At 35.4% G+C, this 26,040-nt stretch overlaps 2 protein-coding genes across 2 annotated transcripts; both read left to right on the top strand.

The window, feature by feature from the left end:
- Nucleotides 1–448: 448 nt before the first annotated feature.
- On the top strand, nucleotides 449–7,398 carry si:ch211-102c2.4 (uncharacterized protein LOC568178 homolog). Its single transcript, XM_053480459.1, has 5 exons — nucleotides 449–609; nucleotides 1,981–2,259; nucleotides 4,411–4,500; nucleotides 4,627–4,640; nucleotides 5,701–7,398. Exons 1-5 carry the CDS (start codon nucleotides 570–572, stop codon nucleotides 5,704–5,706), a joined length of 429 nt encoding a protein of 142 aa, XP_053336434.1. The 5' UTR covers nucleotides 449–569; the 3' UTR covers nucleotides 5,707–7,398.
- A 6,343-nt stretch (nucleotides 7,399–13,741) lies between these two features.
- LOC128509474 (scavenger receptor class F member 2-like) lies at nucleotides 13,742–25,582 on the top strand. Its single transcript, XM_053481229.1, has 8 exons — nucleotides 13,742–14,086; nucleotides 16,308–16,366; nucleotides 17,323–17,424; nucleotides 18,065–18,497; nucleotides 18,672–18,890; nucleotides 19,012–19,140; nucleotides 20,968–21,071; nucleotides 24,021–25,582. Exons 1-8 carry the CDS (start codon nucleotides 13,761–13,763, stop codon nucleotides 24,128–24,130), a joined length of 1,482 nt encoding a protein of 493 aa, XP_053337204.1. The 5' UTR covers nucleotides 13,742–13,760; the 3' UTR covers nucleotides 24,131–25,582.
- The last annotated feature ends 458 nt before the right edge of the window (nucleotides 25,583–26,040 follow it).

The following is a 26,040-nucleotide window of genomic DNA, read 5'->3' on the forward strand; positions in this document are numbered from 1 at the left end:
AAAAAAAAAAAAAAAAAAAAAAATATATATATATATATATATATATATATATATATATATAATTTATTTTATCATGATAATATTATTATTATCGAACACAGTTTAACGGTCAGCTGTCTGCAATTGTTACGCAAATAGGGCCAAAGGTAAAGTGAAAAAAAAAAACAACAGCAATCCTAAAATAACTTAAACTTTATCTACATTTCTATTTAGCACATATAACTATATATATTTTATTCTTTTTAGCTTAAATATTCTTCTTTTATTGGCATTTTAATTCAAATTTTAAACCAAAATTTGTATGTCCAGAACCAGGCCTAATGGTCTTATATATTCATTACATAATAATAATCTTCTTGTGAGACATACTGTATTAGCAAGCGGTTCCTTTATTCACAAGCTTTCGCAGCGAGACGCTGCAGCAGGTCATCTATACCACAAGGGCTAAAGGAGGAAGAAAGTGTAAGGTTTGAGGCTGTGGCTACTTCCTGCCATGTTCATTTCCTAATCGCTCTCAGCCAAGAACAGAACATTTCTGTTCAGTGTGTGTGTTTATATTCAGCGAGGAAATGTTTCTGTTAACGTCCACACTGATATTCATCTCTGCAGGTAAGCGAGCATGTATTATACTCTGCTTTGAAGATCAAAAACTCTGGTTTCAAAAGATCAAAAGGATTTTTAAAAAACAACAAAAGCAAAAGGATTTTTTTAAAATATAGATTAAAAAAATAAGTATTATAGATGACATCATAGTTTGGTGAAAGAAAAATAAAATACCAATAGAAATATAATAAATATAAAAATAACAGTATTTGAAAAGTGTTCATGATATAAGTAGGTATGTTCTGTAGGTAGTAAAGATTTTTGTTGTTGTTATTGTTGTTGTAGTTCATAAATTTAATGTTCAACTAGTCTAATTTCCAAAATAATCTTTATATTTTGAAATAAACATAAACGTTTTTTTGTTATTCGAGCTTTAAACAATTTAAATTTGTGCGTAGTACATGGTCATACAGTATCTGAAACCATTCTGGACAGCTGCTTACGTTCATGGTAAGGAAGTGGAAATGAATCATACTAACCAAATATGTGTCAGCTTATGTAGGTGTGTTAGATATAAATAATGTAAAAAATAGAGAACTAGAGAAATAATAATAATAAAAAATAATCAGCTTACACCATTTACCCCATATATATATATATATATATATATATATATATATATATATATATATATATATTGTCCTTTAAAAAAAAATGAAGTGAATACTCTTTTTTACATTCTTTTCTTTAAACAATTGCAAAAAAATAGGAAAGGAAAAAAAACAAACAGGCATGAATGTGTGATTATCTGTTTATTATATTTCACATAAATTGAGATGTTTTGATAATTGAAAAGTGTGTAACAACAATATGTTTTTTTTCAACATTGTAACTTCTGTATTTGAGTTTCGCCGTGGTAGCACAAGTTCTTAGCGTTATTATTAGACATGCGCTCAGTGTCAATAGGGCGTATCTGTGTCTGATTCTGTTTCACATTTAATTACAATCAAATACTTAATGTTTTTTTACTTAAAAACTAAATTTAAAAGAAAAAAGCAAAGGATGTAAAATAGAAATTGTAAGAGAAATGTGTATCTCAAGTAAATCAAGTGTAGAGAAATGCAAAAGAAAGGAAGAGAAGGGAAAGAAAAGGAAAGGAAATGAAAGAATGGGAAGTGGAGGAAATAAAAAGGGAGAAGAAAGGGAAAGCAAGAGCAATACAAAAGTGAATTTCAGAAAGGAAATTAATCGGATTAGAATTTTAGATTAAAAAATGGCCAAGAAACCAAAACTTTCACTGTGATGGATTCCTCATCCTGTCTCAATTTTGGATGTTTCATGTTTCTCTCACTACTTGCACAATAAAAATATCAAACGGTAATGATCTCAGGCCTGTGAGACATTTCTCCCTGCGTCACACTGTCTTCTTTTCCATAGTAACAGAGTGTTACGCCGTGCAGACGCTGAAATGTGAATACACACCCGAGAATAAAGGACTGCAGAGAGTTTGGTGTAAACAAGATGCAAACAATCACAGCTGCTGCACAGGTTTCTCCTTCAGTTCGCAAATGGACAACGATCAACTGAGCGTGACTGAGCATGGTGGCTTCTTTACCGTCTCTGTGAAGAGTCTGCCTCAGGGTGATGGGGTTTACTGGTGTGGACTCGTGAAAAGCCCAAACGTCATCATCAAGCTGAACGAGCAGAGGATATATAGTAAGTCTGGTCAAACTTCCTGTTTTCTTTTTAGCATCCCGTTCTTATTATTAATGCAAATGGTTTCAAGAATATTCAGTGAAATGAAAAAACGCAGAGTAAGAAGAATGATTAAAGTATCTTAATTTAAAATAATTTATTTAAAATATAATTTTTTTTATATTTTACAGATGATTACTTCTATACTATCTACAAAAAGAAAGAAACATGAACATTTAAGTTTTTTAAAAATGGAAAGTAAAAAAAAATCGCTAAATTAGCAATTACACTAATCTGAATTGCAACATATATTAGATTATATTAATTTAGATTAGATTAGATTAAATGATAAGAAAATGTTAGATAGATAAATAGATAGAAAGTATATCATTAATCACAGAAGTCAAATTAATAAAATTCTTATGGTTCTTATATCTTTGAATATTTGTATCTATATTCGATATAAATTATACATTTATTATATTTTATTTTTAAAAAGCTCAAACTTTATAATATTTAAAAAAATAATAATAATAATATTTTACACACATAAAGAACTATATCACAATTATGAACGGTATGCTGTAAAATTATGTCATTCACTAAATTTTGAATGGTTTGATTTTGTACCATAATATTTTGATCGAGTGCGAAATTTTGTGACTATATCCAACTATATCCATGACACAAAAAATTACAAATTAATGCTTTTCTTTGAACTATTTTATTATTCAAACAAATAGCTAAGCAGATACCGCTGAAAATAAATAATGATGTAATGGAATTTTTTTTAAATAACTTGGCGACAAAAGTGAATTACTGACAAGAGACAGGAAGTAGAGAAAGTGTTAAGATATACATGCAATGCAATATTTGCGTAAAGTACATTTCTCACATTTACAGGCCCAATATCAAGCACAGGATGACGAATAGATATCAAAAAGCTATAAATATTCTCTTGGTGCTGACAAACAGTTGGTGATACACACAGCAATAAGAAAACAGTGTATCACTTACGTGTTATATACGCCTTAATAATAATTCAATTGATCGTTAGATTGTGTAACATGTAGCTTTCTGTCATTCTCTAACCTGTTAATCAAAACACGAACAGGAACAAGTAGTTGTAGTTACGTGCAGTGGACTCCAATAAAATAAGCACAAAGGTAAAAGATATGGATTTTTCAAACCAACAATTAAATAAATAAATTAAAAAATAATTAATTAATTAATTAATTAATTAATTAATAATGATGATTTAAGTTCATCATAAAAAATCATACTTTTAAATAAAAGGTGGATTTTTATTGAAGTGTTAGTTTTTGAAAACTAATTTGTTGCTTTTGTTGAAAACTGCTTATGGCTTAAAAAACGTGAATTTAACTGCAAAAATTAATAAAAAATCCTTTTATATAATGTATTTATATGTAATATACAGTATAAATAAAAATCTGTTAAATTTTACATAAATAATATGATTGAAGGAAAAATAAACAGATATATGAAAAAAAACCCGTTTAATAAATAAATTGAAATTTGGAGGCTACAGTAAAAAAATATTTTGTTTTTTGTTTGTTTTGCTTTTATTACAAAAAAATAATTTCACTCAATAATAATAATAATAATAATAATAATAATAATTATTATTATTATTATTATTATCAATCCAGAGAAGGTGAGGGTCGAGGGTTCGATTCTCGCTTCGGGTCTGTGTGCGTGTTTCGAGTTTGCATGCTCTCCCCTTGGTGCTTGGTGGGTCTCCTGCAGGATATCCAGTTTCCTGCCACAGTCCAAAGACATGCAGTGTAGACTTTCCGCATTTCCAGATTGCCTGTAGTGTGTAAGCGTGTGGTCATGTTTATGCCCTGTAGTGGACTGACACTCTGTCCAGGGTGTACCCCACCTCGAGTGCCCTGGGGTAGCCTACAGGCTTCCTTTGACACTGTAGAACCCTGTAAAAGTGGTATAGAGAATGAGTGAGTGTTGCTTTTCTCTGATTTTAAATACAGTTCTAGGTGTTTTTTAAAAGATCTTGCCCATTTTTAATGTTCGAAAAAGAAAAGACCACATTGTGAGATTTGTTTAGAGGATTTCAAGTCCTGAGGAAGGTTTCGAGTACTTGTATTATAAACACATTCTGGATTTCTTTATTTATTGTGTATTTTTGTGCAGATTCGATGGATTTTGTCTGGAGCGTCATGCGCTGGCTGTTCTTAGCAGGACTCCTTGTAGCTGTAATTTCTACTCATGTGTGCTGCAGAGGTGAGTGTCGCAACGTCTGCCAGGAACTCTCTCTTGATTTGACCACAACTACGACATCGTTCTGTTTCTATACTGAGAGCGAATTCACCTCAAGCTTTAAATAACTTTATTTCACTTCTCTTTCAGGGACCAAAGAAAAGGTAAATTCCGGCTCCTGATGCTGACGCCGCAGCTTTAAAAAATATACATGTCTTTGCAAGTATACGCTCATATCTGTGCAGATCTAGTTGACTTTTTTTTTATCAAATCTGACCTATGCAAAAGTTTGTGCACCCCAAGTTAATTTTACACATATAGTTGAAAAAAAAGAAACACTTTCTCAGCAGTAAATTGATGAAAAAATAGACTTTTTTTAATTTTAATATTAATATGGTTAATTTCTTGATAAATAATAATAAATTTAGAAAAACAATTAGGCATTGGTATCTGTGCAAAAGTTTATACGCCCCCTTTTTGTTGATAAGCCTTAAATCTTAACTTGTCTTTTACAAAAAACTTTCCTTTCATTTAAAAAATTAACCAAATATGTCAAAAGTTTGCATAGTGTGTAATTAATATTATCATGTAATTAAATGTAGCTATTTCTTAACATTAGTTTTCTCGCTTAGAAAAACAGCATTTAAACAATACAAACTAACTTCAAATACAAGAATTTAACATTTAATTTTTAATCTAATTAAACAAAAGGCAAAAAAAAAAAATTACATACTTAGAAGCAAAAAATTCACTCCTACCACACGGGATGAATATGTGGGATTGCGCCACCTGTAAGATTATAAAGATACAGTGATGTTTTTTCTCCCTCGGATGGAAAAAAGGCCGATTGGAGGATTTTATAACTATTATATTTTTTATTTATATCCAACTTTTTCACACTTTAGTGATTTTTTTTTAAGCTTCATAAATCTTGGTGCTAACTTTTAACCAACCTTTAGGTTTTTTTCATTAAAAAAATTATGTAACATAATTATGTAGCATATAATTATGTTATGTAATGAATAAAGTATAATTATGTAATTCATGTAAAAAACAAATCATGTAAAATCATATAATTAAATGTAGGCCGTTCCTTATGACATTAGTCTTCTCACTTTAAATATAGTAGTTTGAATAAATAATATGATCATGTAATTTTTTTGTCATAAATTAAGATGTTTTAATTGAATCTGTAATTGCATAAATGTAATTATCTTGTTTCAGGAGTGATGCATGCAGTAGGAAACTGTACAGAAGGAAAACAGAAGACTTTTAATGCAGAGATGTTGTTAGGACTAACAATCTATTACAATATTTAACTTATACTTTGTGCATAAAGTTTAAAAATGTATATGTGAATGTGCTTGTGGATGTGTGTGTACCTTTAGGATTGGAGATCGTTATCTCAGATTATGACTCTCAGATTAGCCAATGTGAATCTCCAGGGATTATCCGATACGATATTATTATGATGCGATTCTGTGAATATCACGATTTTATTTTAAAACAATTTTTTTTTTTACAATTTTAAGATCTATAACATAGTCATAACTCAAAGGTTTTATATTTCACCTTCTGTTCAATGACTTTTCAAATTACTTTTACACGAGTAATTATATGTAGCCTGTTCTATTAAAAAACCAAGCGCAGCATTTAAACAATAGACACTTCAAAGACAAGAGTGTAACATTTAACTTCAAACAGAATAAAACAAAAAAGCTACATTGTTACTGAGCAGCGCATGTCTCTGTCATCTGCTTATTAGATATATTTCTAAACCAACTTATCAAATATTTAACTCTGATCACGAACATAGTGGGAATGGTTCAGAGTGCGCCACCTGTAGGATTACAAAGAAACAGCAATGTTTTAAAGCCTTAAACGCCTTTAAAGTGTTAAAACTCTTGACAGTGAGAATGTTGGTTAAGTAGCAGTGGGGCTTCGAGCGCACACGATTTTCCACACTAATAAGCGCCAGTGGTGCTTTGGGCCTGGTGTAATAAGCGTGTGCAATGAGTGGATGTTGAGATTAATTCGCTCATTAACTCATGTTTGAAGAAAAAGGCAGATCCGTTTAAAAAAAAAAATGTGTTTCTGTTGCAACGCTCGGTTGATAATGAGGCCGATGGGGTGATTCTCATTCATGGCTGATTAAACTAAAAAAAATGGATAATTCAGGTCACTGGATGATCGACCAATGCATCTGTAGTACAAATCTATTTTGCAGTCTGTATGAAGGCGATATATGAAGGAAGAATTCAGATTCATTACATAATCTATTTTTTCCCTCCCATATCTGGTAGTTAGCTCGGTCACGGATGGAGGAATGGATGGATGGATGGATGGATGGATGGATGGATGGAGGGATGGATGGATGGAGGGATGGAGGAATGCATGGATGGATGTTCTTAGCTGGAAAGAACAGAATGCATTGCGGTCTTTTGTAGCCCGTATCATGTACTTTAAAGTTTTACATAAAGTGCTCAGAAATGCTTTTCTGCCCATCATTGTTGTAAAAAAATTGGTTATACTGTAGCTTCCCTGTCAGCTCTGGCACGGTATACTCATAGACAGATATATAGTAAGAAGCCACAAGCTTCCTGTAACTGGTTAGAAACACTGACGCTTGCATGAAATGTTAAAAAAAGTAGAAATGTTCCAGTCCTGAATGCCGAGTCTCGCTTTCACACAAAACCGAATCAGCTTTCAGATCTGATCGAAAAATCTAATCATCAAGCCAATGGGTTTTTTTTCCCCACTTTATAAAGTGTATAATGTGCTTTTGAGTAAACATACTGTAAGTAGACATTGTTTATGGAGAGTAACGAAGGAAAAAATCAGCAACTGGTGGTGTTCAGGATGAATAAATGTGTTTCGTGGAATGTAAATCTGTTTATTTCAATTAAAAATGATGAAAAATAACAGCTCTTTTCTTTCTTTTTCACTGGTTTCTATTATTAGACAGTCTGTTTGATTCCTGAATCTAATAAGTAGAGCTTTCACACATTCGTGTACCACAGTCAAAAATAAAGGAACAGGAAGCAAGCGTGATGGAGGACAGTCCGTGCTATATGTGCATTTCATTTTCACACACACACACACACACACACACACACACACACACACCATACAGTTTTAAAGTTGTATGAAGGCGGACAGGTGTAAAAATAGTTTGTGTTCCTGATAAAAAAAAAGGCCGAAGCTGCTTGAAAAAATTCAAACCAAAATAAAATTATTATTTCCCATCTACAGTGTGATTATATTTATGCATTAAAGTCAAGTTCAGCCCTTGTTCAAAGGAGCTACAACAGTTAAGAGGTGTGTGTTTAATCTGATCAGACATCATGTGTCAAGAAACTGACCCAAAGCTGATATTACTTTTACTTTTGAAAGATTTCTTTTAAACTAATTTTTCAAATTATACCTTCATGTGCTATTTATATCTATAAAGAAGCTTAAAGCCTGATTTGTACCCACTTTTAATTATGGGGAGATGTGCAAGATGGCTCCTAAACACGTACCGTACTGTGATTAAGTATTTGCCCCCTTTCTGATTTTTTGGGTGAAAATTTGTTAAATAATTCAGATCAAACAAATTTTTATATTACACAACGATAACCCGAGTAAACATGAAATGCAGGTTTTAAATGATGATTTTATTTGTTCACGAGGTAAAAATAATCCAAATCTGCCAGGCCCTACATGATATAGTACTTACTGTATAACTGATTTTGCCACACTTGGCAGCAATTAAATCAAGAAAGAATTTTTGCCTGGGAGTTATTGCCACATCCCTGTACAGTCCTGACTTCACTCCAAGCTATTTCTACATGTTTGGGTCATTAAAGGAGTTCCTGGGAGGCACTAGTGAAACACTTGCATAAGTGCATTAGTGTAGCAGGGGGATTATATATATAAAAAAAAATTCATGGAGTTTAAGGTCAACTTGACATTAAGTGCTCGGGTTAAGCCGCTGTGAACACGTGAGCCTTCTAATGCATGCGATTTTCAAGACTAATTTGCACTCATGGTGTTTTGAGACTGATGTAAGTGTGTGTGGAGACAGTGTGGTGATGCGAACGCAAAACAACTGTGATGCATAACTAAATCAATTTTCTCAAATTCACTGCATGATCAGAGACTGCTCTTCTCACCCTTGCACAGAGACTCGCGAGCCATTTTTGCTGACATTATAAAAAAAATATTCCTGGTGTGTGATAAAACCTCCTTGCACTTACTCAGTTTGCTCGATTTTGAACACCATATACAGTACCTTATATGCAAACCATATGTGCACTATTAGTGACTGTAAACGTGTTAATAAACATGCACATCAAATGTTTTATATGTCACAGTGTTACATGTTAGTTTAAAAAAGTTTAGGTTTCATTTTTCTGTACTTTTTACCTCTTGGCCAACATCCAGCAACCGATCCGGCACTTGTCTTGTTGACAAACTTTTTATATAATGGATGCAAATGGGCCTGTTTGAGGAATTTTCATCAATATTCAGATGCCAGTCCTTGTGCTTGATAAATCAATTCATCTTGCTTATTAAACACAGACGTATAACATTATTAACTCCTTAATGGTAGACTTTGCAATTATAATGAAATTCCAGTTTCAATCACAATTGTAGTTTCCCACAAGCTTATCGATTTACAGTTGAATTCTATTCAAACTTTTTTTTTTTAATAATTTTTTTAATTGGAGGGAGGAAAAAACAATCCACCTTAAAAAAAAGCTAGGGAAAAAAATCCACCTTAAAAAATTTATGCTATATATTTCCTCCAATATTTTTTGCACCCTGTTTGGCCATTTTTTCCCTCACATTTTTTAAGGTGGATTTTTTTTTTTCCCTAGCTTTTTTTAAGGTGGATTGTTTTTTCCTCCCTCCAATTAAAAAAATTATCTTTAAAAAAAAAAGTTTAAATAAAGTTCAACTATATTCAATTATATATATATATATATATAATTTATTTATTTATTTAAAGGGGGATAATATGGCTTTTTTGTTTGAAGGGCAAAACTTGACTTCAGCCTTACCGATTTTGTCCAGCAGGTGGCAGTAATGTCAAATTTGGTCCTCGACCCGGCGTGTTACCGATCCAGTCCAATGAGTGTCAGTAATGTACCCAAAAGCTGGCTGCTAACCGCTAAAAAATAATAGAAGAAGAAGCAAACCGACAGGGTTACACGTGCGTGTTAAACAGCCATGGAGAGAATTACTGAGTTTTATATTCAGTTGCTGAACCTGACATAGAAACCCTTCACACTAATGAAGATTTTCCCCCATGAGCCAGCACTTTTCTGGTCACAAGCCTGGATAAATACTGAGATTTTTTTTACGGGGCTCCATAAATAAAGTTGGAGGGGTTAGACATATACAGGCGTTATTGTTGAAATAAAATTACAAATACCTAGAAATTTAAACCCACATACACAATAATCTTTTGATTAAGTTTGATATTTTTCCGTAACATTTAACAATATAGCACAAAATTGATACGTGTAATGTGGGCCTAGACAAATCATTGAAGCAATGACGTTATTTTGAAAAGAGATCGAAAGATGTTAATGTCGAAATTGAAAAAACTAATGAAAATAGCCCATTTACAATCCTATTTACAGTTACTTCACTTACTGACGAGATGCCACAATGCTTTTAGTTTAAATGTCACAGCTGGAAGCTTCATCATTGCGTGCGTTAGTTCTTATAGTTAGTTTATTTTTCCTCGGCATGTACCTTACATTTCAAGATTTTGTTAGGTAGTTTGTAATTAAGTACATAGTTTAAACTAGTTTTAAACTATGTACTTAATTTAAACTATTCTTTAGTTTAAAGAATGTATTGTCTAGTGTGTTGTTGCTAAACCTTATGTATCTAGAAATGTAATCCTATAAATCTAGTATAATGTTCTGTAGCTCTCAGCTTGTTCTCAGAGTTTCTGTCTAGAGTCTAGAATCAACACACCAGGTTTGAACTAATACAGTATAATCCAGTACTAATGCTTATCTTTGTTTAGACAATGGTTAAAATTTTTGTTTGTGTGTTTGTGAAACCTGGAGTTTTTTTTAAGACAAATAAACTATAGTGCTGATTATTATTATTATTATTATTATTACTTGTAACCTTGTGCAAGTTAAATCTGTTGAACTCGTGAATAAAATCTGTCTTGTCATTACACATTACTAAATACATTTTACATAATTTCTTTTATAGTATAGAAAATGCATTTCAACATTTGCAAATGGTCCTAAACTGCTTTGTAGAGGTAACACATTTGCAATACAGTATTATAGAAGACTGTGCGTACTGTATGATATAATAAACGTTTATTTTTATTATCCACAAAGTGTCATTTTTGTTGTACTTGGAATTGGCCAGAAGTATACAGTAACAGCATGCTACTGTTGCAATAAGAATATATTTATGGTACAGTATATTATGTGTACTGTATTTGTTACATGGTAAAATTTGCTGTAATGTACTTATAATACATTTAAAGGTATACTTTAATTTCATTAATTACTGTCAGGTATGTACATTAGTACATATACAGCCATATAGGTTAAGTGCACTGAGTATACTTTAAGTTGTTCCACTTTAATACACTTAAAATTGTGCTTTTGTACAATTTAATTGCAACTTAAATGCACTTAGTACAGTGCTTAGTGACATGCTAGCATTTAATATATATAGTATACTTTTTTTTTCCACTTGGGACATTTAAGAGATTCTGAATTTGGCTATTGATAAATTTTTGATTGCTTGCCCAGGCCTCGCTGTAGCCGTTTTTAGACAAGAGTCTATAAAGTCTAAAGAAGTCTGACCAGCTTTGAGGGGGAGAGATTTACTCTTACGTCAATTATAGTGACACATGAGTGTCTCTGAATACACACATAGATAACACTAACTTATGGTGCATAAGCAGCAGTTTAAAAAGCGGGTCAGCAGGTGTTACGCATGAAACATGTGATAGCCTTCGCACTCTGGTTTGTAACTATTTCATTTAAGTTTCGTTTCATTTACGGAAAAAAAAAAAAAAAAAAGGTTTGTCCAGTAGCACTTTTTTGTTTTATTGTGATATTGTTTTTAGTGACATTGGATTGAGTTAAAGTAAATTGTGTAGTTTTAAAGTAGGTCTTTAAGACTATAAACATAGCTTATAATAATATTTTATTAAATGTAAGTTTGTGTACACTGTCAATTAACGGAAAACATGAATCTGCCAAAATTGGAACACCAACTCCATTTCCTTAGTCTCGGCCTCTTCCTTCGTGAGGTCTTCCTCCAAAACGGCTCCAACTTCTAAAGTCCCTGACCTAACAGCTTCTTACTCAGGTCCATTATCTGTCGACGGTGGAGTCATGAGACGTTTAATAGTACTTGCTTAGAAATGTCTCTGTTCATAAATTGAAGAGTCACAATGCTGGCCAGTCTGAGATTTTAATGCAGAATTGGTCTTAAGTATTTTACAACTTTAAAAATTTTTATATTCTATTGAAGTAAAAAAAAATGACATGATAGTTTTACATCATGACAAGAGAAACAGAACATCAATTTTTCTTGTTACCCTTATTGAGCAAGCGATGACACATCATGACCTTCACATGAGTTAGAAATACCAGAAATACATTTAGATGTGTGTCAGTCTCTGTTAAGCAATACTTTATCAAAAAAAAAAAAAAAAAAACATTACATAGCGTTTTGTTAGTCACTGGCTCTGAGCCTGCTATCAGAGCATGGCGTCTGGAGAGACTGTCCACGGGGTCATGCTGTGTTTCGGCTCTGTACAAAATATAAAATAAAAAGTCCTGATGTGAGGGTTGGTGTCTTTAGCCGTTACCATCCACTGTAGAGGAGCGTAGTCGGTGACCAATGTGAAGAGATGCCCTGCTAGATACTGTAATATTTTACAGTACATGTCCATCTTTTCTCGTACTGATAAACTTTCTATACTCCATTAGGGAGTTAGATGCTGCTAAATTTAAACTTCAAAAATACACACATACTGTATAAATAATAACACACCTATTACCTGGAGTATCTACTGTAGCTCCATTAGCTCAGTTATACCACAATCTGCATCTTTAGACGAATTTCATCCACTGCTGTCTTGTGAAGAATGATGACATTTTGAAAATGTTTATAAATAATAATTTATGATTTGTGATCTAATTGTTTATTATTATTATTATTATTATTATTATTATTATTATTATTATTATATACACATAATGTGTATATGAGAGAATATTGATTTTGAATTTTGCTATACCCCTGTAGTGACAATAAATTTTTTAATCTTGAATCTTGAACTCTTGTTACGATGGACTTTCTGACACATTGGGGGGAAATTACGAAAAACAGTTAATCTTCGCTAGTTTTCAAAAATGGTTGTGATATTTCAATATTAAAAACCCAGTAAGCGACTGATAAGCATCTGTGTTATCCAGGTATTTTATTGACCTGTAAACTACATAGAAGCTGTATTCTCCTGTTTTATACAAATAATTGTTTTAACTTCCATTAGTTTTCACTATGTTTTATTGTTTGTGTTCTAATTATTGGTGTTAGATGACCTTGTTTAATAGAAAAACAATTGCTTGAACAAACTGCATTAATGGATCTACTAATTGAGTTAAATAAGTAACTGAAGCAGAAACTGCAATGGAAAGAGTCGACTTACATTTAGAAGAGTTGAAAAGTTGAGCTTGTAGAAACCAATACTTCTTGAGCTGACTTAAATATTTGAATTAGAGCTCAAGTCAAGTCAACTTAAGATTTCGAACTGGGTGTCAACTAAAATGCAATGTAAAAATATTTAGTTTGGTTGGCAATTTCACTAAAAAGTTAAATAAACTTACAAAAAAAATAAATCTTTAAAAAAAGTTTATTCTGACGTTGCACAATTTATAATACAAATAAATCTGAATACTTTAAAATTGAACATATTGAACAATGAATTAAAAATTGAACCATATTGAGCAATGACTCTTACCCACTCTGTGCTTTGGACTTTTGGACTCTTTAATGAGTTCCTGCAGGACAGGAGTATTATCAACCTTTTAAAATGTTTTTGGACCTTTTTTAGACATCCTACCTACTTGTAAGTGTATATACTGTAGAAATAGTCTTTTTTGTATAACATCACTGTGTGTGTGTTTGCGAGTTCATTGTTGGGAGGCAGTCCTGGGTACAAGACACACACATACCCACACACTTCCCCGACCAAACACACTGAGTTGTTGCTCTGGCCAGATACATCTTCTGTCTGACATATGAAGCCTTGGGAGGAAATGAAACTGGATTGTACAGAAGGAGCGGTTGAAAAACATTGTGGGATTTCTTTCTTTCCTTTTCTGATGTTTAAAAACTTGGGAGCTGTTTGGAGTTTCTTTGCTGGCGTAAAAACTATTTTGGAGTTTTGCATATACACGTTTTTCAGGTGCATGTGGTGCGCACGGAAGGATGCTGCTGCTTTCGCTTATACAATGGAAACGAGGAGCACTTTGGCAGCCGTGCTTTTGCTTTTGTTTCTACTCTTTTGTCCTACTTTCAGCCAAGAACTTAATCCCAATGGTCGGAATGTGTGCAGGGTACCAGGGTGAGTGTATATACTTTTTTTTTTTTTTTTACCAGCATGCACTTTTTGTGCATTTGGAAATGTGAAGATACACAGATTTATTGAATTTTTTTTCCCTCCCATCTATTATTATTCTAATGATAAAATAATTATAATTCACTGAAGCACAGCCAGGGAGTCTACATTATTCATAGCAACCCACAGTAGTTATGTTTTAGGTCATGGATGACCAATCACTTTAATGAAAAGCAGTAACAGCAGGAAGCATGCACAGCTGTCATTATTATTGTAGGTTGAAGCTCACGTACATGTCTGTCTGTCTTTCTGTACTGCAGAACTTAAAATAAAATTTTGTAAGGTTAAGTATCTTACAGGGAGATACGTGTTCACAGTAAGTTGTACTTCTTTCATCGTAGACTCCCTGTTTAAAGTAAATCCGGCACATAACTGTTTACAACATCACTTTTACTCAATGTTTTGATTTGATACCACTGGGCTCTCTGTTCGGGTATTTTACACGCCCTCACCTCATACTGCTGCGGATATGTTTGCTCTAAGGACCCGTGTTTTATCTCATAGTGGCGTTTCACGTGACTGCATTAATTAGTACCATGGTTTCGGGACGTACAAGACAAACTGGTTTTAACACAATATCAATTATATGAAAATCGTTTTTTTGGTATGTTAAAGCTACGAAGCATAGAATAAGACGATCTGCACTAGAGTGAACCCCTGACATGCAGGTGTGCGTGAACGCGCCGGTTAAGCTGTGGCTTGAAAGATCTGCTCTCCTTACATTATAAATACCACAGTTGTCTTAATATGTATAGTTCTGTGATTGTTTATGTACCAACCTCAGCAGCAATCAGACTTCTCCTCTCGTCTGTTCCAACCACACAGCAAGTCAAGTCAAGTCAAGTGGGCTTTTATTGTCATTTACAGTCCATATACCGTTCAGTACACAATGAAACAAAGTGGTGTTCCTCCAGGATCAAGGTGATATATACTGTACATGCAACATAAATTAACAGAAACTACCTATCTAACTAGGACCCCTAATGAGCTGACTATCTAAGACAAACCAAATTTACACTATAAATGATTAAAAACTATTCTATAGTACATTACTATACAAAAGATCAGACAAGACAACATAAAGTGCACGTGCAAATGTGCAAACAGAAGCAGCAACATCTGGGTTCAAGTCTGGTTTAACTGGGCCACATCAGCATTTCACAGAAAGAGTTGTGTTAAAGTCACTGGCTCATGGTCTTGTTGAACTATAAATCTTCATCCCAGCCTGAGTTAACGTGCACTCTGGATAAGGTTTTTCATGCAGGATAGCTGTTTATTTTATCTGCATACATTTTTTCCTCTATACTGACCAATCTTTCAGTTATAGTCGCAGAACAAACATTTAACAGCATGAAGCAATCTATGTGTTCTCAGACTAGAGAATTTAGTTTTTAATGGTTTGAGAGTCCTTCGGGTGGTTTTTGGTAAACTCCCAGCTTGCTGTCATGTGTGGAACGGCTTCTGGCTGGCTCTGTACCATAGATGCCTGATTGGGGCTACGGTGCTGGCTGTCCTTCTGTAAGTGTTTTCCGTCTCCACAGGAGAACTCAGGATCTCATTTATAGTGATGCTTAGGTTCTTGGTTTCCTGTCTGACCAAGTCTCTTCATCCCTGATTACTCAGTTTGGTTTGGCGGCCAGATCTGGAAAGACTGTTAGTGCTCCAGAATGTTTCTTGTTTCCTTCTGTGTCTTGACACAATCTTGTCTCGCAGGTGTACAGATAATTCTCTTGACCTCATGTATTTGTTTTCACTCTGACATGCACGATCAACAGACAGGTGTTTGTCTTTCCCTATTATGTTTAATGAAGACAGTCAGGCACATGAAGTCCATTATAGTTATAGAAGCATCCCTAGGACGACTGATAGGAATAGAATGCACCAAAGCTTAATTGTAAGTGTCATAACAAAAGGTCTTGTATGTAAATACAGTAGGATCTTCCAGTCTCTTTTTTTAAATAAAGTAACAAAAATCTATAAACATCTGTTTTTTACTTTGTGATTGAAAATTATTGTTTGTAGAATGATTAGAATTTTTTTTTTAATCCGTTTTAAGATAAGTGTGAAACATAAAACGTGGAAAACTACACTTTCTGTCGGCACTGTATATTGTAAGCAGAATTTCCTCCAATATCTAGGATCTTCATATAGTTCTTTTTGTCTCTAGGTCTTCAGGGTTTGGGTGTTGCAGTGGATGGGCAGAACAAGGAGACGAGTGTTCAACACGTAAGAACATTTCTTTATTTACAAGCAAGCCTAACTTGGCATGTACATATGTGGGCATAAATTAGGATTAGTGGTATAGATAGTGTATTAAATTCTCCCAACAAACCTTTAATGGAGGATCTGTTTTTCTGGCTCACCATGAAGCACCTAACCAGACCATTTCAGAGTGCCCTAGCACCCCCCCCTCCACCACCGCCCAAACGGGAGCCGTAATTTTGGATGAACATTGTAATGAGGTTTCAACAACATTGCCACAGCGATCACCAACAGAACAACATTTGTTTTTTAAAATGACTTTGATAAAATCTAACTAAAATAACGTTTAATGAATGACCTGAACACAACGTTGCGATTACAACAACATAATTTTTTAATTTAATTTGAGGCATTTACAGGTATGCCACTAAACATCCATTCACACAACGTCCGACCAGATCCATGGTGCATTAAAAATTCTTAAAAGGGTTTACAATTCCGATCGTAGATTGGGACGGACACAACAGCTCACCACACACAGCATGTGTATCTCATGTAATGCATCTCTTAGTGTTGTAACATTACCTCTCTGTTTAATTTCCTTTCTAAAATATTGTCATGCATCATGTATACTGTACTTTCCCAGATCACTGACGTTAAGCTTTTTCCAATTTAACATTTCTGATAGCTGGTATTTTTAGTGGAACATGTTGCATTCTGTATTTGCATTTTCTAGCATTAATAACGTGTTCCGTTGGTAATCATGCAGCGCTCTTACCGCAGTGGGAGCTCGAGGTTTTGTATAACGTTTGTTTTAAAGCTTTTTTGCAACATTGTGTTGATGTATTTGTGTAATGTTATCCCATCATCATGTTAATGATGTTCGAAATATCATTTCATCATAGTAATTCTAACAATGTAATATCAGCATTGTCCCAACATCTATAATAATGCTAAATTAACTTTACTTTTGTCGCCAGCTCTCTGTAAAGGCAATTTCACTTGCAAGGAGAACGAGGTGTGCGTCCGACCGAATAAGTGCCGTTGCCGTCATGGATATTTCGGAGTGAGCTGTGACACCAGTAAGAGAGTGTTACAACTTTCTACCTACACAACAGTTTTAGCATTCTCACAAATGATGTGAAAAATTGATGGCATAGATGTTCTCAGTAGCATCCAAATCCATTCTAACAGAGCAAAAATAAGTCTGTTTAGTGTTTAAGTTCTTAAAGTTTTTGATCCATTCTTCGATTAAATAATGTATACAATAAGTAAATTATTTTGTGATTATGTTGACTGAAACATGTTGAAATGACACTTTTTGAAATGTCTGTTTGCTAAAATGTTTGAGTATGGGCTCAAGAGTACAATCCTTAAAGTCACTCTCTAAGTGCGCTCAATGAAAGATATGGAAAGGGCCATATGGTGTAAAAAAGTGTTTTAAAATTTAAGTTCAAACACATCTGATCACATTTGGTGCCATTCCAGCCTCTCTCGCATGTAACACACCGTCCTTCTGTGACCTTACATGGTTGCTGACCCTTACAGTGACCACATCTGCAAAAAAAAGGAGATTTAAAATGTCACACTGGCAAAAAGAAAACCCAAATCCAGCTGGTCCAATGTTGTTCTATTAGTCTCAGTCATGCAGCCATATTTTCTAATGCATTCAAGGTGGTATATACATTGTGGTTAAATTAAAACATCTTCCTTTCCCTACAGAGTGTCCTGCACAATTCTGGGGTCCTGACTGCAAAGGCGAATGCACGTGTCACCCTCATGGCACATGTGATCAGGAAACTGGCAAGTGCACGTGCCATACTGGATTTTGGGGCCCGCACTGCAGCAAAAAATGCCACTGCAGCTTGAACTCAGTGTGTGACCAGGCCACAGGACGCTGCCTTTGCGCTCCGGGGTGGTATGGCCGCAACTGTGGTGCCCAGTGTGCCTGCAATAACTCACCATGCGAGCAGTTCACCGGTCGATGCCAATGCCGTGACCGTCTGTGGGGTACGAATTGTGAACGCTATTGTCAGTGCGTGCATGGAAAATGCAACCAGGCTGACGGCTCCTGCACCTGCAAACCGGGCTACAGGGGCAAATTCTGTAGGGAGCCATGTCCTGCTGGGTTCTATGGGCAGAACTGCGGGAACAAGTAAGGAGAACAGCTACAATTTTAATTCCCAATATTGTTTTTGCTTGCACATTTAAGGTTGAATGCATTAGAACATATGGCTGCATGACTGAGACTAATAGAACAACATTGGACCAGCTGGATTTGGGTTTTCTTTTTGCCAGTGTGACATTCTAAATCTCCTCTTTTTTGCAGATGTGGTCACTGTAAGGGTCAGCAACCATGTAAGGTCACAGAAGGACGGTGTGTTACATGCGAGAGAGGCTGGAATGGCACCAAATGTGATCAGATGTGTGCACCAGGCTTTTTTGGAGAGAACTGCCAAGACGAGTGTCCACCCTGTAAAGACGGCCATTACTGCAACCGCATTGATGGGAAGTGTTCCCACTGTAATCCCGGCTGGATCGGAGATCGGTACAAACTAATATTTTGCTGTTGCAAATGCTGTTTTTTGTTGATGTTTTTTTATTTATTTATTTAATTTGGTTGATTAACTGGGAGAATTAAATTATAACATCTCTCTGTCTATACTTAGCTGTGAGGTTCGCTGTTACAATGGCACTTATGGGGAGAACTGCGAGAATGACTGCAGCCATTGCTTTAATGGAGAATGTCACTTCGCTACAGGACAGTGCCTATGTGATCCGGGCTTTTATGGGACTTTGTAAGTGTCATTTTTTTTTTTGTCACATACACAATAGGATATGCAGTTAAATGGTTAAATGACTGCCCTGACCTTGAAAAAGATTATTAATGCCTCAAAGTGCCGCAGTGGTAAAGTGCTCGCCCTATCATCTCATCCAGCCGGAGGTCTAGAGAGAGCTGATTGGCCGAGCTCTCTCAGAGGGAGGGGATTAGAGGTACTTAGTGCTCCCACATTAATGACGGCCCTACAGCCAATCAGGGGTGCCTGTGAGCTAACGCAAGCGGAAGGAGCGGATAGCGCTGTCCTCCGAGTGTGTTACGCCCTTCTCAATGGTGCGTAAGGCTCCCCCAGTGTTGAATAGCTAATTCTCACCCCTTAGATGTTTTTTTTTTCATATATAGATAATTCTTACCCACTGCCTGGGTCTCTTACTTTCCACCAGCTAATTAATACCCACTGGCTTGTCCTCACAATGTCCAATAGTTAATTCTCTGAATTTGTAATAGCAAAGTTTTACTTTCTTTGAATTCCCAAAAGCTAATCTACCAGTTAGATCTCCCAACGCCCAGTATATAATTCCCACCTCCTATACGAGTGTCCAAATTTCCAGTAGCTAATTCTGACTCCTTAACCGAGTCTCTGAATAACCAATAGCTAATTCTACGTCTCCTGTCACTTACAATTTTTGATAAACAATTCTCCCCTACTACAGTAGCTTGGTAGTCTAGTTCCTGAATTTACCATAGCTAATACTTACGGAATAGTTGAGTTTCCTTAGTTTCAAATTGTGAGAGCTTCATTTACATTTATGGCATTTGGCAGACACCCTTATCCAGAGTGACTTACATTTATATCTCTTTATACATCTTAGCAGTAAGGGCCTTGCTCAAGGGCCCAATAGGGTAAACTTGGTGGTGGTGGTGGTGGGTTTTGAACCTGGCACTTTCCGGACCGTAGTTAAATTCCACAAACACTAAGGTATCCCTGGCCTCATTTCCTCTCTTACTCAGCTAACTCCCTCTCATTAACTACTGTAGGTAGGTCAACTTTACTGTTCAGTTCTAGGTACTATAGCTGGTAATAAAGAATAAAGGGAAGAAGAAGCACAAAGTTTAGGGCTGAGAAGGTTAAACTGAAAGTAATGCTGATAAAAGCGATATACTGGTGAGGTATTGGAACCATAGAAAAGAAGCTTGTGATTTTAGCTAAACATATTAAACTGGTTTTGTGATTCTGTAATGCTTTTGATGCATCCCAAAACCACCCTAACAGTCCAGTATATGGGTGAGGAGTTGTTTTCAAATAATACTGCCTTTGTGGGTATTCTGTAATGCTTTGTGGTGACTTGTGGTGTTTCACAAGAGCGCTGTATATTCTCCTCCACACTTTCTTCCTCCCAAAATAGAGCCTGGTGTCACAATGGAGCAATGTCTGGTTTTAGACCAAGAAATTATATGTCAGACTATTTAGACATTGCTTTATCTTCTGTATTCTCTGAAACATGTCCCGCCCACTTCTGGATGGTGAAAGGGGCGTTACCTACCGGATGCCAGTCCCAAAACCCACATACAGAACTATGGACCTCGTATTAAGAAACATTCGTAGACGTGAACAAATCACAGAAGTAGTTCACGTATATTATATATATATATATATATCAGGTGCAGATATTATTATATTGTCAGATTGGAGATATTTCTGATGTCCTACACTGTCCATGAAAGCAAAGCTAATTTCCCCACATACATTCTTATTATGAGGGTCTGGCTAATGTAGACGCATCCTTGGCTAAAGTGCAAGCCTTTTCTCTGACTATTTCTTTTCTTTTGCTTTATCTTATTTCAGTTGTAACCTGACTTGTGAGTCCGGCCACTTTGGGGTAAACTGCGCACAGACGTGTCCTTGCCGCGATAAAAGCTGCGACCCTGTGTCTGGAGACTGTAATCTGTGTAAGAAAAAAAAACCCTTCCGTCTCTTTATTTTTTACTTTGAATCTGTGAGAACATAAGATAAATAAGCCTGGGACACTTTCTGTTTGTTTTGAAGACACAGGAGTATTCTGGGAGGCTTGAGACATAGTTGTGGGGTCTCACATCAAGGGTGGTGTTTAGTTCAGATGTTAAAAACTGTGAATTAAGTAGCCATAATAGAAAAAAAAAGGATTGTAGAGCCTTGAAGTCCTGCCATCTGGAAAAAGATTCCGAAGCATTCGGGCCTCACATCCAGATGCACAATATTCATTACTTCATTACTTCAACTCCACAGAGTATTGTAATGTCATGTTCGTCACATTGTCGCTCTCGTTTGCGCATTTGCACGCACACTTTATGTCGTCTCTGTTGTCTCTTCTGTATAAAAACTAATTAGTTCTTTAAGTTAGCTAGTTTGTTTTTCTGTTAATTTATGTTGTAAATTTATGTTGTACAGTATGTAGCACCTTAGTCCTGGAGGAACGTTGTTTCGTTTTACTGTGTACTAACTGTACTGTAAATGGTTGACGTGACAATAAAGCCGATTTCACTTGACTTGAATATAAGGAAACTAGGAAAAAATATAAAAAAGAAAATAAATCAGAAAGGAAAAAAAGAAACAGAAAGAAAGTATATAAATCAGGGAGAAAATATTATTAATAAGCAGATAATAGAAATACTGTATAGGAAAGATTTAAAAGATAAGGAATGCAAATCAAAGAAGAAAAAGGAGGAACGTAGGGAAAAAAATAAAGAAAATCTAACAAGAAAAGGAAGGAAGGAGACAAAAAAAAATTTCCGCACTGTTAGCATTTTCGCAACGGCCAAGAGAACAGTTCAAGCACAGCTTTGACATATTTCGAAAAGGAGAGAACTGAAGGTATGATTCATGCGCACAAATCCTCTCAGCAGAGACACGATCAAAACGACGGATTCGGGGGTTTTCGAAATGACTGACAGCTTTAATGATTATAAAAGATGTGTTCTTTACCCAATTTGTGACATTTTATTCTCAATTTTTTTTTTTTTACATTGTGGCTTCACCTACATGTTTGGGTTCAAAAGGGTCCAAAATTGTATTTATTTATTTATTTACTTATAACATTCATTAATAAAAATGTCCTTAAAATTTGACATATTATGCAATCATTATGTATGATTAGTAGGTTGTAAAAGTTTTAAAGTTTTGTAGTAAAACAAGCGAGTCGCTCGGTCAGTCCGCTCCGCTTCGTAAGCTTTTCAGGAGAGAATCAGTTAAACACCACACACACACACACACACACACACACATACACACACGTTGTCTGTCAGAAAGGTAGCCGTTTTTTAACAGCAAAAGATGGGTTTTTATATGTTTGACCAAACGCCTGTGCCATTGACATCTGTTACTACAAAGAACATAAACCATTGTAAACGTCCTGGTGAGATCCTGAACAACAAAGGAGTGGAAGTTAGAGAGCTGTCCGTCCAGATACCAATCAGGAGGTGTTATGGGGAGAGGGGGAAAGAGAGGGAGAGAGAGAGAGACATAAAGAGAGAAGGTGAGCGTGGGAGCGTTAGCACCTTCAAGAACAGATGCAAGAGGAGACAGAATGATAGCAGCAGGGAAGATTTAACACCTTAATATCAGATCTATGATGAAGAGAACAAGAGAGTAGAAATAACTCCTTTTATATAAAAAATATATAAAGTTTTACTTTTTACTACAAAAAGGACTAAAATTGTTTTTAAAATAACCCAGAGAGGGTTCCTGTCCCGACTCGGGTCTGTGTGTTTGTGTGCATGTTCTCCCAATGCTTGATGAGTTTCCTCCGGGGGCTACGGTTTCCTCCCACAGTCCAAATACTAGGCTAATAGGTGTTTCCAAATTGCCTGTAGTGTGTGTTCTTGAGCTCTGTAATGGACTGGGCATCCATTCAGGGTGTACCCAGGATCTACCCCACCGTGTGCCCTGGGACAGGTTTCAGGCTTCAGGCTTCCTGGGCGGTTATGTTCCTAGAAAAAAAAAAACACAGATTTTTAACATGGTAAAAAAAAAAAAAGCCTGTTATTATAGTTTAAACCCTAATTATGCCTCCAACGTTCATTTCATTTCAAATTTAGCTGAATACATTACCCTTAAAATAAAAACCCGTATACTGTACAGAATGTAAAAATATACAGATGTTACACCTATATGTACTGTTATTCCTACAAGTTGGTTGTGGTTGGTGTAGTGGTTAACACTGTCGTCTTGCACATCCAGGGTCCGGGTTCGTTTCCCTCGAGTCCCGTCTCTGTGTGCATCGCAAGTTCTCCCCCGTGCCTGGTGCGTTTCCTTCAGGTACTTCGGTTTCCTTCCACAGTCCAAAGACATGCAGGTTAGGCTAATGGGCGTTTCCAAATTGCTCGTCGTGTGTGAGTGTGTGTGTGCCCTGCGATGAACTGGCACCCCATCCAGGGTGTACCCCCTCGTGTCCTAAGCCTCCTGGGATAGGCTCCATGTCCCCGTGACCCTGAATACAGAATAAAGCGGTATAGAAGATGAGTGAGAGAGTGCTGTAGGGTAAATACGGTAATAATTCACCATTACAATCCATGTTGTTTTCCTCTACGGTTGCTTTGTGTTTTCTCTACAGTACTAAAGAATGTACTGTATACAGTATTATATTTTATAGGAAACATTAAGCTGAATATACTGTACATTAATATTTATGTGACAAAATCAGTGAATTATATTGTTGTTAATAGTTTAGCGTTAAAGGCATGAAAAATTGTATATTTTAAAAAACGCCAGTAAAAAAAAGGATATTTCCACGAACAAATCCGCGCGGACTCGCGACTTTGCGTTGTTACTTTTAAAGGTCAAAAAAAGACTGAATTGTTTTGAAGATTTTGAGTCCTAAGTGAAGTGAGGAGAACTTGAATTAAAGTTGTATTTTTGTGCAGGTCCGATGGATTTGGTCTGGAGCGTCGTGCGCTGGTTGTCGCTCGCAGGGCTCCTGGTTGCTGTAATTTCAACTCATCTGTGCTGCAGGACCGAGTGGTGCAACGTTTAACAGGAATCACTGCTTTATGAAGCCTAGAAACCACAAATATGACATTGTTTTTTTTTTCTATACATAGAGGATTCGCCTCAGGCTTTAAATAACCATAGTTCACTTCCTTTTTTAGGGAAGTAGACAAGTATAGCCTACATTTACATTAGTGCATTTCGAATTGACGTTATTGGCACAAAGCGTTTTTTATGTTAGTCTTATCCAACTTTTTCACACTTCTTTAAGGAGTATATACATATACAGTACATTCACTGAAATGACCATAAAGTTAACATTTGTCAATTTTACGCAGTTTGTTGAACTTAACATAAAAAAGTACAGTAGTAACACTATTTCTACGTTATATCCTATTTCTTTCCCCTGCAAACATTAATTCTGGTTCTCGATGAAAAGAAACAAATATACTAGCTGTTGTTGTGTGTGCAAAAGTTTGTACGCCCCTGTTTGTTGTAAAGCCTTAAAATCTTAAATTCGATCATAATTGACTCACTTACTGTAGAACTCGTCAGTCGGGTCAGGGATTGTGTCATTATACATAATATAACACATAATACATTCTTAAAGTACTTAAATCCTGTGCTAATATTTATTGACCTTTTTTTGTTTTGTTTAAATAAACTTCTTCAATTATTAAACTGTATATTAAAAATAAATATGTAATAACATAACTGTTTTCTTGTTTCAGGAGTGTGTTCCATGCAGAGAGGAACAATCTATTCCAATAGTTGACGTCTACTTTGTATATAAAGTTAAAAAATGAGAGTGTGTGTGTACTTTTACGAGAAGAGATTATTATCTCAGATTATGACCAAATAACATTTGTTAACCCTGTAGTTACAAAAAGTAGAAAATGTCCCTGTACCTTAAACGTTTACATAAAGTGCTCTGAAATGCTTGTAAGGAGACGTTTTGATTTGAAATGCTTGTTTGGTTATGTTGTAGCTTTCCCATCAGCTCTGGCACGATATATACAATCCGGTGTAAAAGTTAGTGCTCCCTCTTTTAATTTAAGGCATTTTTTTATGTAAAAACATTTTTTTTTAAATAAATCAAATACAACCCCCAGATGAACAACATATAACTTTCTCACCATGCCATTATTGAAGCTAAATGAAGCCAAAAATAATAAAATTATAAAATAAAATGATGTAAACAATAATAAGTACCCCATGATTCAATAAAAGTAATTATTTCCTGTCTCATCGATTTGGTCCATTCGTTGTATTTGTCTGAGCATTGGACCGTCTGACCTTGGGGTGAGATGCGCTGGGACGTCCACTCCTGGAAAGAGTGGCAACTGTCTTCAATGTTTTTCCCACCTATTTTCAGTGGGGTTGTGTGGACAGGGAAAACTGAGATTTTGGCTCGCTGTAACGTCACCTCGTGTGCCGATGATGTCATTGTCTGTGTGCTAGTCTGCATGATGTGACAGCAGCAATGACAGGCTTGCGTACAGTAAACTAGTGACTGTGTTAATGTTGCTTGTTGGACTTTTTATATAAATGTACATACACACGTAGCTACTCGCACATTACGTTAACGGACAGAAGTGCCCGAATGTACCATGAAGCTCACTCCCGCTACATGCAAAACTCCAAAGACACAGACCTCGCAGCAGCGATGGCGGTTTTGGACGAGACCCCGTAATGATGTTCTGTCTAGGCTTCTGATTGGCCCCCTGTTGATTCGGGAAGCTCCTGCCAGCATTAACAGGGCGTTTTGTGTTTTAATGTGAACAAAGATATTTTTAAAACATAGGTTGTGTGGACAGAATTATAATTTCTTTTTTTAAGCTTTTTCGGCTTCATTTTTGTTCAATAAATTATATCAGGCTGAAAAAAGTTATGTTGTTTATCTGATGGTATGTTTACAAAAAACTAAGACCTGCTACAGTCAGGTGATTTTTATAT

Source organism: Clarias gariepinus, chromosome 21 (genome assembly GCF_024256425.1).
Source record: "Clarias gariepinus isolate MV-2021 ecotype Netherlands chromosome 21, CGAR_prim_01v2, whole genome shotgun sequence".
Lineage (NCBI taxonomy): Eukaryota > Metazoa > Chordata > Actinopteri > Siluriformes > Clariidae > Clarias > Clarias gariepinus.